The 13755-nt window shown below is 44.1% G+C and overlaps 1 protein-coding gene across 7 annotated transcripts in view; it reads left to right on the top strand.

The window, feature by feature from the left end:
* NAIP (NLR family apoptosis inhibitory protein) overlaps nt 1-13755 on the top strand; it is a 41391-nt gene that overhangs the window by 8209 nt on the left and 19427 nt on the right. For 5 of the 7 annotated variants that reach the window (XM_001504041.6, XM_070233504.1, XM_005599639.4 and 2 more), the window contains exons 5-10: nt 862-913; nt 2560-2679; nt 4388-4487; nt 8711-8792; nt 9791-9848; nt 9961-12069. In XM_001504041.6, the coding sequence (XP_001504091.3) occupies nt 862-913; nt 2560-2679; nt 4388-4487; nt 8711-8792; nt 9791-9848; nt 9961-12069 (2521 nt within the window). Of the gene's footprint in view, nt 1-861; nt 914-1392; nt 1503-2383; nt 2680-4387; nt 4488-8710; nt 8793-9790; nt 9849-9960; nt 12070-13755 lie in introns of those variants that run through there. The other 2 variants (XM_070233506.1, XM_070233503.1) reach the window with 2 other exon arrangements.

Genomic DNA, 13755 nt, shown 5'->3' with positions numbered 1-13755 from the left:
CATTTGCCTGCTCTTCGTCTGGCACAGTAAAGAAAACCACTTTCTCTTGCTGAACTAGAGCCCTCAGAATTTCTTTCTCTGGGGCAGCCTTTGATCGCTTGCCTGCCTTCCTGACAGTCCTCCCCTTTGGCTGAAGCCGCCTGCCCAGCTTCCCTTGGCTGCCCCCTTGGAAGGCCTGCTGAGACGTTGGGACCAGCACCATCACCCACAGCAGGCTCCTACCCAGTCACTTTATGCTCTGTAGTGAGGATGTCCTCACGGCAGGTGACGGGAAAGCCAATCCATATGGCTTAGTGAAAAAAGAATTCCTTGGCTAACGTCACCCAGAAGATGAGAAACCCGCAGAGAACCTGGCCTGACAGTGGCGGAGGAGTGTTTTCTCAGAAAGGAATCGGGTGCTTGTCAGAGAAGGGGCAGTTGTTCAACACCTACCACCCCGCTGAGTCCAGCTTCCTTCCTGCGTCTCGTCCTTCCCTGTCACCCCTTCCTGCATCTCATCCTTGCCCATCAGTCCCTCCTGCATCTCATCCTTGCCCGTCACTCCTTCCTGTGGTTCATCCTTCCCCATCAGTTGAACGACATCCATGCTGTCTCAACGGATCTCCGCTTTTGAGCTGCGTTTTCGGGAAACGTACCCCGAGAAGGCTTCTGTTGGGTATAAACAACCAGTTACAGGTTCTTTTGCACTGCGTAAAAAATTCCAACATTAATAGAAATAAGAAAGGAACGATTCTCCAACAACCCTGCCACTCAAGCCAATGAAACTCTTCACTTCTGGGGACACGTTCTTTCCTTTTTATTCACGGGTAGGTGTCTACTCCCAGTCAAACAGGCGATAACTGGCATTTCCCTTTCCTTCAGGGAGAACATTTTCTGAATTCCTGGGTCAAGAGGGTGGTACCCATGGCGTCAGGTAAAGACTCAGACATGCTCCAAAGGCTTGGCTTGTTCATTTCTTCTGTTACGTTTTTCTGTTTGTTTCTCCTCATTTTTTTAAAAACCTTTCCATTTCCCTCCTCATTTTACAGTGCCATAAATCATTTTTTTAAAAAACTATTTTCATAAGAGATTTCTGGTCTTCTGGAGTGACTCAGGTTTTCAGCATAAATGCGCATTGGGAAATATGCAGGGCTGGGTCCTCGAGTGACACTTCCCTTAAAGCAAAATTTTTGGATAAAATGTTTTTGAAAACATCCTTAAATGGATTAATGTTTGTTGACAAATTAAGCGTGAGATAATAGAAAACATTTCTATTGGTCTCTGGCACCGAGCTCCTGAAGCCCTTGAAAATCCCGCAGTGCTAAGAGCACCAGGAGCATCTCTTGGTCTACTGAGGTGACTCTGGGTGCTTCCTGGATGGCGGCTTGTCTCCAGGGAAACCAAGCCATGATTAGAAGCTTGGGATTGTCAGCCCCACCCCCATCCTCCACAGAGGGCAGAGGGACTGGAAACGGAGTTAATAATCCATCAAGCCTGGTGAGGAAGGTCCAGGGAGCTTCCAGGTTGGTGAGCACGTCCTCGCTGGGAGGGGGGCGCACCCCAACGCCACAGGCATGGGGGCTGCTGTGCTCGGGACCCTCCCAGACCTCACCCTGTGCATCTCTTCATCTGGCTGTTCATCTGTGTCCTTATCATGTCCTTTAACAAAGTAGTAAACCTAAGTAAGTGCTTCCCTGAGTTCTGTGAGCCACTCTAATAATTGCAGTGGGGGAGGAGCAGTCCTGTGGGACTGAGCCCTTACCCTGTGGGGTCTGACGCTATCTCAGGGGAGACAGTGTCAGAATCGAGTTAAATTGTAGGACACCCAGCTGGTGTCAGACACTTACTTGCTGTTGTGGGGAAAACGGCCACACATCTGGTGTGAGAAGTGAGTGTGATAGTCATGTGGGAGTAAAGGAGACACACAGGAGGAAAGGATTGAGGTTTTTGCCATCCATTAAATAATATTCAGATTAAAAATGAAGTGACAGCAGGAATCCTGGGGCTAAGGGAAACATTGACACAAGCTTTCCTCTTAAGGAAATTTGCAGAACCAAGTTAACATAAATTTTCAAGTCCTCATGTTGTGCAGAAGACAGGAACCAAAGCCCGGGGCCAGCACCAGGCGGAAGTCTAACGGAGGCCACTCCATAGAGTGGACACCCCAAAGGGAAGAAATAAATCTGCCTGCTCTTAAGGGAGCTACAAGGAAATTGCCTTTCTCCAATCCTGGCACTAACTTGGCGGGGGGGGGGGGGGGTACTCTCTTCTAGCTTTTTCTTATTTTATTCTGATGCTAGATGATAGAGAATTTCGAAATACTTTATTGCAGAGAATTTTGGACATACACAGAAATAAGACAGTAGCGTACACCCAGCATATACCCACCACTCTGCTCCAACAGGCAGCACATGGTCAATCCCGCCGCATCTAGACACCTTTCTTCTTTCCCCTCCTGCGATTCTATTGAAGCAAACGCCACACGTCACATGGTCCATCTGTAAATAGGAGGGGAGGACTTGAACACTCACACTTGTGACATCAAAGCTCGCTGGTCTCACCATATGCCTTTTACTCAAGCTTATTCCAGTGACAGCATCTTTGCGAATGGAGAACTGCGACTGGACTCCTTTAAGAACTGGCCTCCTGCCTCCCCCGTGGGAGCCGCGGCTCTGGCCAAAGCAGGCCTTTTCTACACGGGTGAGTCAGGAGCTGCACCAGGCCCTTGCCGTGCTCCCCTTGGAACCCCACATCTGCCTCACGAGGCTGGGCCTGCGTTTATCTACACTCAACAACCTCCTCTCTTCTCTTCGTTCCTTTCCTCCCTGAATCATAAGTCCCCTCTCAGTTCCACACCTCCCTTAGGTAGAGAAGCTCCAAACTTGAAACCTTAAGGTCTGGACCAACAGTGAATACAGGTATTCTGTTTGGGATAATTATCATATCTTTTACTTTCTACCCCTTACTCCCCACACCCCTGGAAACTGTCACATGACCCTTCCGCTTTTCTGTCTCCTTCACCAGAACTTAAGAGTCAGATGGCCATACTCAGCTATAAGAAGAGTTGGGACTTCTCATCTTTTTCCTGGGTGGCAATGTGCCCAGCTACAACTTGGGGTTTCTGTTAGTATGGAAGAATGAGAGACACTGGGACTGTGGATAGCAGTCTTTGCCACACTCTCCCTGGAAGAGAAAGTCAGGAAATCTTTGATTCCTAAGCATTTAGAACCTTCCGTCAGTTCACAGTATTCTGTCTTTAACTGCTGGTCATCCAGAAGTCCCACTCTGCAGTCCGGAGTGGCCTGTTGCCCTCAGCTGAATCTCCGCCGGGGGTGCAGTAAGGTGACCAGAGGATGGATGCTGTGCCCTAGGGACCTCGCGGCTTCTTCAGACCGAACACAGGCACTGAGCTACAGTGGAGGTCCACACAGATCTTTTACCGAGAGGTCAGGCAGGCATCACAAATATCACAGAGCAGTGCAGACGAGGAGAATGTGGTCACTTTGTCTAGCAGACATACCCCGTTGGTCCAGAAAGTCTTCACGCCTCCCAATCTTACGCATTTGGAAGGGCGGTGCCCCACCCCTTCTCCTCCTCTCTCCGTTCCGTCTTCCTCTTCCCCGCCTTCCTCAAGGGCCTCCACTTCTCCCCACAAATCTGAGTCATCTGACCCTTTTAGGGTCTCGTAAGCTCCAGAACCTCATATTTTTGTCCAGACACAAAAGGAGATCTTCCTCTGCCCTAGCTTTGCAGTCCCCACAGGGGTCCAAGAGTGGAAGGAAGACAGTGATGCTCCGCTTCTAGTTCGATCCTTCGGTGGATCCAAATGCTGATTTCCTTCCAAAGAATTACAGTCTCACAAGGAGACTGGACCCTGTTTCTGGTGGAGTAAAGCTGGCAATGACGCAGGAAGAGGCATTGGCATCTTCATGAACTTATTTACACAAGGGCTGCTGCGTTCCCTCATATTTTTTTCCCAGAGCTCTAAATATATTTTTTGTGATTTGTTTATTAAACAAATACATATCGAGAGCCTGATGAGTGCCAGGCAGGTCCTCGAGATGCGTTAGGGAGCAAAACAGACAAACATCTCTTCTTTCATGGAGCTTCAGCTCCACATTCTGATTTGCAAGTCTCTGGCTCCCACAGAAGGAGGATGGAATGGGGCGAGGTGTTCCTCAAAGCGCATGGTACAAGGAGCATTCAGTGACCACTTGCTCATCACCCCATTGGTGAGAGAAGAGTCCTAAATAGAATATTGCCTCATTGGTGACCCACGTTCTGACTTTGTCACAATATCTGATTGGAAATGCAAGTTGGGTTTTGCTAATAAAGGCCTGTGGTTATTATCTGTGTCACTTAACAAATACGCACGCCAGTGGCACTGATTGAAATTCTTTCCTTCCAGGAGTAAAGGACGTAGTCCAGTGCTTTTCCTGTGGAGTGTGTTTGGAGAATTGGAAGGAAGGCGATGACCCAGTAGAAGATCACACCAAATATTCTCCCAAGTGCGTGGAACGAAGGTTTCGAGTCTGAGTTTGGATGTAGTTTGACAACTTGCCCTCATTTCTCTTCCGATTAAGTCTTTGCCCCCACCCACATCCACACTGTGAAGGGGGAGCCTCTCTCTCCCACTCCCTGCTCTCGTGATACATGTTGCGTAGTTGGTTAGATCATATGTTTACCTGTTTACGTTGTCATGATGGCATGAATGCTGTGCAGAGCTGGACCTTGTAGTAAATCATGGTTCATTTGCCCTCACTGTACAACTTTTAATTTTTTAGGAAGCAATAACTGTCTTGTTAGTGTGTTTGCTTAGTGTTTTGGTTTTTGAGGTGAAATTCACACATTAACCATTTGAAAGTGCACAATCCAGGCGCATGGCGTTTAGCACATTCACAATGTGGAGCAGCCACCCCTCCCTCCATCCAATCCCACAACATTTCCGTCACCCCAAAAGAAAACTCTGTGTCCATTAGGCTGTCACTCCTTATCTCCCTCCCCACCCCATCCCCTTAGAGCTACCGATCTGCTTTCCTTCTCTATGGATTCGCATGTTCCGGATACTTTGTGCAAATGGAAGCACACGTTATGACCTTTGCATCCGGCTTCTTTCACTTGGCATAATGTTTTGAGGTTCATCCATGTCATAGCATGTATGAGTACTTAATTCTGTTTTTAATCACTGAGTAATTTCAATTTCATTTCAATTTCTCCATATCCTCAAAAACACTTGCTTTCCTTTTTTTTTTTAAGTATAGCCATTTTCTTAGTTTTTTATGTATTTAGCACAAGTTCATCTTCCAATTCCCTCAATTCTTCAATTCTCCAAATGTTTAAATCTCTCATCCAGTGACTCGGGCCTGTAAGATATCGTATCATTTTCGCTTTCTTCAAGGAGTCTGTCATAAAGTCTTCTGACCTACTCCAGCGTGAACTACTTGTCCTGTAGACATCCTAGGATCCTGGGATCTGTCTTCATAGTCATTCTGGGGATTCCTATTGCCTCTCTCTCGTGGTGTAGCTCCCGTTTCCTGGATCCAGTGTCATCCTTTTCTTGGTTTATTCACTGATTTTGTGGAACACTCCTCTACAGTTTGCTGGGAAAGTCTGCATAAGAGATGCCTGTTTTTAGCTTGCATATAATGCCTGTATCTGAATAAATATGTATTCTCACGCTTGTTTGGTAGTTCAGCTAGCTGTAGAATTCTAGGTTGGGAGGTATCCTAATTCTAATTTATGAGACATTGCTGCATTTTCTAATAGCTGCCCATGTGACTGCTGAGAAGTTCACGCCTTTCTGATCCTTAATCCTTTGATTGCAAACTCTACTTTTTCAATCTGCTTTGAAGGTGTTTTGACAGAAGTAGTTGCTTTTTTTTCTTTCTTATTTGGATTTAATATTTAGTAAATTACTGAGAACAGTGAGGATATTCTTCTTGATTCTTGAAAGGATGCTCTAGGGTGCAGTCTAATTTTTTTAGAACTTTTTCTGGAATCTATCAACTCCCTTTTTGTGTGGATTTTTACTCTTCCTCTGCCTGCTTTTTTTAAATTGCAAACTAGGATGCCTCTAAAGGAGCGCCTCAAATATTTAGGTAGGATTTAAAGGACAATCACAAAAGAAACCAGTGAACCCAGCACTAGAGGGAAGAAGCTGAACATTACCTATGCCTTACAAAGCCGTCCGGTGCTCGCCCTGCCCCGATCCCGATTATATCCTTGTCCCTCCAATCCAGAGAGAAATGTTATCTTGAATTTTGGGTTAATGATTCCTTTGCTTCTCTTTATGATTTTGCCAACTAGATATGTATCCTTCAACGTAGTTAACTGCCTTTTTTAGATGTTCAAATACATGGAAGCATACTGCACAGTTCCGTGATTGCCTCATTTTGCTCCACATTGTTTGGAGACTCATCCATAATTATGTGTAAAGTTGTAGTTCACTGTTTTCACTGCTATATAGTATATTATTTTATGAATATATAATAATTTACCCATTATATTCTTGGTTCAACATCTGGGTGGTGTTCAGAGTGCTGCAAATTCAAAAAATGCCACTATGAACACTCTTGTACCTACTTCTCAGCTCCTGTGGGTTTCTCTAGGACACACAATGAACCGGGGGGTTGCAGAGTCACAGGCTTTGCAGACAGTCAGCTTTACTAGATGATGCAAAACTTTTTTCTAGTCGGTTGTGCTGATTCTCATTCCCACTAGCGTGGAGGAGTTTCCTTTGGTCTGCTTCCTCACTAACTTGGTAGTGCACGAATTTTCCTTTTTGTCACTTCAGTTATGCATAATGTTGGGTGTGTTTTCATATTTTCCCGTAAAGTCTCCTTGTTCTTTTCCTCAGGAGCATGTCTTGGGTATTCTTTGCTCTTTGCTCTTTCATATCGAGAGAATATATGAAATGTCCCTCTTTATCCCTCATAGTATTTCTTAGTCTTAAGTCTTTATCTGATATTAATAGAGCCACTCCAGCTTTCCTAGAATTAATTTTTACAGGTATGCCTTTTTTGAAATCACTTTAGTTTTAATTTATCTATGACTTTATATTTAAAATGAGTTTCTTGTAGGAAACATAGTTGGTCTCGCTTTTTCAACAGTTGGACCATATCTGCTTTCTGATGGGAGGGTTCAGAACATTTACGTTAATGTAATTATTGATGTGATTGGATTTGAATCTACTGTTTTGCTATTTGTTTTCTCTTTATCCCAGCTCTTCTTCGTTTCTTCTTTTCCTGACTTCTTTGAGTACTTTTTAGTATTCCGTTTTATCTCTAACGTTGGCGTATTAGTCACACGTCTTTATTTTGTCTTTTTAGAACCTGCTCTAGAATTCACAGTATGCATGTTTAACATTGCAGTCATCTTCAAATAGCGTTACAACACTTGACATACAAAGTCTGAGCCGTGTAACAGTGACTCTTATCTCTCCCCGCCTATCCTTTGTGCTATTGTTGTCGTATGTTTTACTTCCACATGTATTATAAATCGCACAATATAGTGTTACATCTTTGCTTTAAACAATTATCGTTTAAATACATTTTAAAAGGAGAAAAAGAAAAGTCTTTTATATTTCCCCAGTTAGTTACCATCCCTGGCACTCTTCGTTCCTTTGGGTAGAAACAAGTTTCCACCTGTCATCACTTTCCTTTTAACTGAAGAAGTTCCTCTGTGCAGTGCGGGGCAGCTAACTGTTCCACCTGTACAGGCAACTAGCTATATTGGCTTCGTTAGTATGGGAAAGTCTGTATTTTACCTTTCCTCAGAGCCCTTTTCCTTGATGGGTCTGCCTGCACAGCGGCCGTGGACAGAGACATTCAAAGTCCTGCTTGCTGTTTCCCTGTGGCGACCCTTCTATTCCTGGACTCATCTCTAGCCATCTAGGAATATAAAAATGGAGTGTCCTCTTGCCTTCTCTCCTGTTGTCCTGTGGTTCTGCAGCATGAAAATGAGCCCAAGACAGTTGGTTGTTCCTAGTTTTCCCATTTACCTACTTACATTTGTAGTTCTCATCCCTTCAAGTTAATCTTTGTGCAGAGAGCTCTTTAGAATTTTCTCCGTTGGTTCCTCAGACAGACATCCTACCTGAGTTTAGATGTCCTGGTTTCATGATGTCTGGCAAATAGTTTTCAGAGAATATGTTTGTGGCCATTCTTTAGTCTTCATATTATCGAGTTTTTTTTTTAATAACTTTTTATCGGGGAATAATTTCAGATTTAGAGAAAGGTGCAAAGATAATACAAATAGTTCCTATATCCCCACGTCCAAGTTCCCCTCATTCCAACATCTGACATCACATGGGACATTTGTCAAAATTAAGAAACCAACACTGGCACATTACTTTCAATGCCAGACTTTAGTTGAATTTCACCAGTTTTTCTACTGATGTCCTTTTTTTGTGCCAGAATCCAGAAATGGAGTTTTCTTCTCTACTTCTGATTCCTTAGGTTCATTTTAGTTGGTTTCACGGGAGAGTGTTAAGTATGCACTCATTCCACCACGTTTGCTGGTTATCCCCACCATTACTTCATAAACTGTTTATGTTTCTGTTGCTGAGAGCCCCAGTCGAAATGCCCCGTTTGAGAACAATGCTGACAGAATCACTGGAAATGTTAATTTTGTGCTAATTTCTGCCACTAAAACTCTGCCAGTGCTTTTAAAAACCTAATACAAATACTTAATTGCATACAACTATTTTTATAACTTTTACCTTTGTGCTTAGTTGTCAGTTTCTCCAAAATATGAAGTCCTCTGCAGGAGCGACTCCAGACCTCCAGAGCCGTGGTGAACTTGCTGGATTCGCGGTAATCAACAACACTACCTTGTTTATTTTAGCAGTACCCAATCACGTAATCAAAAACTGGTTTTGAACACGAATTACTTATCATAAATAAGTAAATACATAAATTCTACCAATGTCCATTAAGCACCTATCGTGTCTAAGTGCGGACAAGGATGCTATGATAAACCACAGAGATGTGATACCGAGCCCCACGAAATGTGGAGTCAGTCTTTTGTACTTTGGGGCCCAGACTCTGGGTCTTAGAGCTGATTAGCTCCCAGGCTACCTGGAGCCCACCTGTGACCTGCGCCTGGAAGAGTGTGGTCTGACTTGCCACTTGGCCCTTCTCAGGGCTGGGAAGACATGTGTCTTGTAAAAAGCAAATGACCAGCCAAATCATAAATCCAGGTAATAGGCTGACCCCTTCAAACTGAGAAATCTTACCCAGTTCTCTGGGATGTAAGCCACTATCAATTTCACACACGCACACACACACCTTATTTGAGGCTGCATGTTAGGCATATTACGTTTGCCATCCCATAAAAAGAAAACAAAGTAACTTGCTATTCACTTGATTCATCTTTTATATTTGTAAATTAAAAAATGAAATTGAAGAAAAAAGTTTGGGGACATATAAATAGCTTATTTTTTAAGGATGGAACATAACCTTCCTATATCCTAGGTATGTAATAATACAAATGTAAAAATAAAAACTAAGTTCAGAAGCTGCACCTGATGATTTTTGGAGCGTCCGCCTTGCTCTGAACGCTGTGACTCTACTATCTGGATGTAATCACGGCTTGATTCACCCACGGAGCGCAGTGCGTGTGGCCACGTGGGAGCGCGCATGCAGCTGTTTGCAGATCACTTATTGTTTTCTATTTGTGGCGCCCCTCCCTCCGCTTCGCGTATATGTTTGAGGGCGGGCTATGTTTAGAGGTTGTTTGGTCCCTAATTGTAACATGATGCCCCCACTCCCTTACACAAATCTCCATTCAATCGAGGATTTTATTTTCAAAGGAAGCCACATGTGAAAGCAATCTTGCGGATTCAGCAGCCGTTAGTTCTCCAGCGCCAGGTGAGGATGCTGAAGTACCACCGGGGATCGTATGCAGGTGTGCGTCTCTTTGGATGGCGGGCATTTCAAAGCAAGAGTATTTGTAGCCGTGCCTCCTTTCTTCTCTCCGCAGAGATGGCCCAGGGTGAAGCGCAGTGGTTTCAGGAGGCAAAGGGTCTGAGTGAGCGACTGAGAAAAGCCTACACCAGCGCCCGTTTCTGCAACACGTCTTTGCTTGAAGTCGCTCCCTGCCTAGCCACTGACCAGTTGCTGGGTTGTGACCTGTCCCTCGCTTCAAAACGCATCGGCAGTCATGTGCAAGAGCCTGTGGTGTTGCCTGAGGTCTTTGCCACCTTGAACTCTGTCATGTGTGTGGAGGGTGAAGCTGGTAGTGGAAAGACGGTCCTCCTGAAGAGAATAGCTCTTCTCTGGGCATCAGGAGGTTGCCCCTTGTTAAACAGGTTCCAGCTGGTCTTCTATGTCTCCCTTAGCTCTGCCAGACTGGACCAGGGGCTGGCCAGCATCCTTTGTGACCAACTCCTGGAGACAGAAGACTCTGTCACTGAGATGTCCTTGAGGCCCATCATCCAGCAGTTAAAGAATCAGGTGTTGTTTCTTTTGGATGACTTCAGAGAAATGTGCTCAGTCCCCCGCGTCATAGAAAAGCTGATTCAAAGAAACCACTCGTCAAGGACCTGCTTACTGATCGGGGTCCGTAGGAGCAGGGCCAGGGCCATCCACCGACACCTACACACGATTCTCGAGATCAAAGCGTTTCCCTTCTATAATTCGATCTATATATTACGGAAGCTCTTTTCACACAACATGATCCGCCTGCGAAACTTTATGATTCATTTTGGAAAGAACAAAAATTTGCAGGGAATCCAGAAAACTCCGCTCTTTGTAGTGGCAGTCTGTGCTCACTGGTTTCGGCATCCTCTTGACCAGTCCTTTGATGACGTGGCTGTTTTCAAGTCCTATATGGAATGCCTTTTCTTAAAGTACAAAACCACGGCTGACCTTCTCAGGGCAACTGTGTCCTCCTGTGGGGAGCTGGCCTTGAAAGGATTTTTTTCATCTTGCTTTGAGTTTCGCGATGACGACCTTGTGGAAGCAGGGGTTGATCAAGACGAAGATCTGGCCATGTGCCTGATGAGCAAATCCACAGCACAGAGACTGAGGCCAGTCTATCAGTTTTTAAGTCCTGCGTTCCAAGAATTTCTTGCTGGCATGAGGCTGACTGAACTCCTGGATTCGGACAGGCAAGAAGATCGAGAATTGGGACTTCATTACTTGAGAGAAGTTAACTCATCCCTGATGGCTGTAATTCCCTATAGCAATTTTTTCAACTATGTCTCCTGTCACGCTTCAACAAAGGCAGGGCCAAAAGTTGTCTCTCATTTGCTTCGTTTGGTGGATAAGAAAGAGTCCTTGGAGAATATACTTGAATCTGATGACTACCTGAAACACCGTCCAGAAATTTCAGTGCACATGGAATATTTTAGGGTGTTGTGGCAATTATCTCCAAAATATTACTTTTCCCAGGTTTCAGAACATTTACTTGCTCTTGCCATAAAAATCGCTTATCAAAGCAATGCTCTTGCTGCATGTTCTCCATTTATTTTGAGATTCCTTCAAGGGAGAACCCTGACTTTCAATATGCTTAAGTCACAGTACTTTTTTGACCACCCCGAAAGCCTATTGTTGTTGAGAAGCATCCAGTTCTCGATAAAAGGAAGGAAGTCAAGCAGACTAGATCTTTCAGTCCTGGAAACGTGTTTGGACAAATCACAGGCACCGACTATCGATCAGGACTATGCTTCTGCCTTTGAACCGGCGAAAGAATGGGAGCAGAATTTAGCAGAAAAAGAGGAAAACGTGAAGAGTTTTCTGGATATGCAACTCAATGCACCACCAGACATCAGCACTGGCTATTGGAAACTTTCTCCAAAGCCGTACAAGATTCCCCTTCTGGAAGTCCACGTGACTGATATCGACGCTGTGGACCAGGAGATGCTCAGGGTTCTAACGGCAGTTTTCTCAGCTTCACAGCACATCGAACTCCACCTAAACGACAGCAGGGGCTTTCTGGAAAGCGTCCACCCGGCCCTCGAGCAATACAAGGCCTCATTCACCAAGTGCTCCATAAGCAGGTTTGAGCTGAGCGCAGCCGATCAGGAGTTGCTTCTCACCCTGACTTCCCTGGAGTCTCTGGAAGTCTCAGGGACCACCTGGCTACGAGGTACACGGAATATGGTTAGGATGGCCCGTCTGAGACGCAAGTTTATTTTCACACCCTTAGTTTTAGGGGGATGAAAACTTCTGAAAGCGTGAGGCCATAAATGCTTGCTGAGAGAATAGATGTAAGGTAAACCTTCACTGATGTATTTTTGTCAGCAGTATGAATTTGTGAAAGGCCTCTGAATAATAGAATGGTTTTCAAATAACTCCGATAAAATTAATAAAATATCACCTAATGAAGCCTCTTAATAAGCACACAAATTACTCGTTGTTAGTAAAAGAAGGATCTATCTGCAAGGCGGTGCTTGGGAATTACCCTAGCTCTGCCTGTGTAACGGACGAAACGGCTCGTACTCCCTGGGAAGTATATACCTGGAGGCAGGCTCTCCCATTTATTTGTATCTCTTTTCATTTCTCTGAGCAATGTTTGAGAGTTTTCAGTGTAGACTTTACATCTTTCATTAAATTTATTCCTATGTACTTGTGCTTTTTGATACTTTCGTAGACGGTATTTAAATTTTTTTCATTTTCTGATTGTTGCAAGTGTTGCCTTGGTTTTCTGCAATGTGTCATATGCCTGGTGTGCTTTGCTTTGTACAGATTCTTGCTTGAGGGTCACTGAATGTTGTTAAGATCTATGGGTTGATATTTATCCTCAAATTTAGAAAAATTCGGTCATTTTTTCAAATACTTTTTAACTTATGGTAAAGTATACATAAAAATTACCATTTTAACCATTTTTAAGTGTACAATTTAGTGGCATTAAGTACATTTACAGTGTTGTGCAACCATCACCATTATCCTTTTCCAGAACCTTTTCGTCGTCCCAAAGAGAAACTCTGTACCTATTGAACAATAACTCCTTCCTCTCCCCAGCGCTGATAACACCTAAATTTGTCTATTCTAGATATTTCATGTAAGTGGAATCATACGCTATTTGTCCTTTTGTGTCTGGCTTATTTCATTTATCATAATGTGTTCAAGGTTCCTCCATATTGTAGCGAGTGCGAGAACTTCATTCCTTTGACAGCTGAATAATATTCCATTGTCCACACCTATCACATTTTGCTTATCTGCTGTTCGTCTGTTGATGGACACGTGCCCTGCTGCTTCCGGCTCGTGTGAGTGATGCTGCTGCGAACACGGGTGCACGGAATCCTCTTTGAGTCCCTGCTTTCGGTTCTTCTGCATACATACCCAGAAGTAGAATTGTATTAATAACACAATTCTATTAATAGCAGCAAATCTATTTTAATTTTTGAGGAACCTCCCAACTGTCTTCCTCAGTGACAGTGGTTTACGTTCCCACCAGCAACGTGGGAGGGCTCTGCGTCCTTGTCAACGTTTGTTTTTTCATCAAAAGTCATCCTCGTTGCTGTGAAGCGGTATCGCATTGTAATTTGGCTTTGCATGGCCCTGATAACTTATGACGTTGAGCATCTTTTCATGTGCTTATTGGCTGTCCGTGTCTTTTTTGGAGACACGTCTATGAAGTCCTCTGCCCGTTTTAAAAATGGTGTTGTCTTTCTGTTTTGAGTTCTAAGGGTTATTTGTATTCTCCTCCAGTATTCTGGATATTAAATTCTTATTGGACATAGGGTTTGAAGATATTTTCTCCTGTTCTGTAGATTATCTTTTCACTGTCTCAACAATGTCCTTTGATGAACAGAAGTTTTAAGTTTTGATG

This window comes from Equus caballus, chromosome 14, assembly GCF_041296265.1.
Source record: "Equus caballus isolate H_3958 breed thoroughbred chromosome 14, TB-T2T, whole genome shotgun sequence".
Lineage (NCBI taxonomy): Eukaryota > Metazoa > Chordata > Mammalia > Perissodactyla > Equidae > Equus > Equus caballus.
This window is presented reverse-complemented; position numbering and strand designations above follow the sequence as displayed.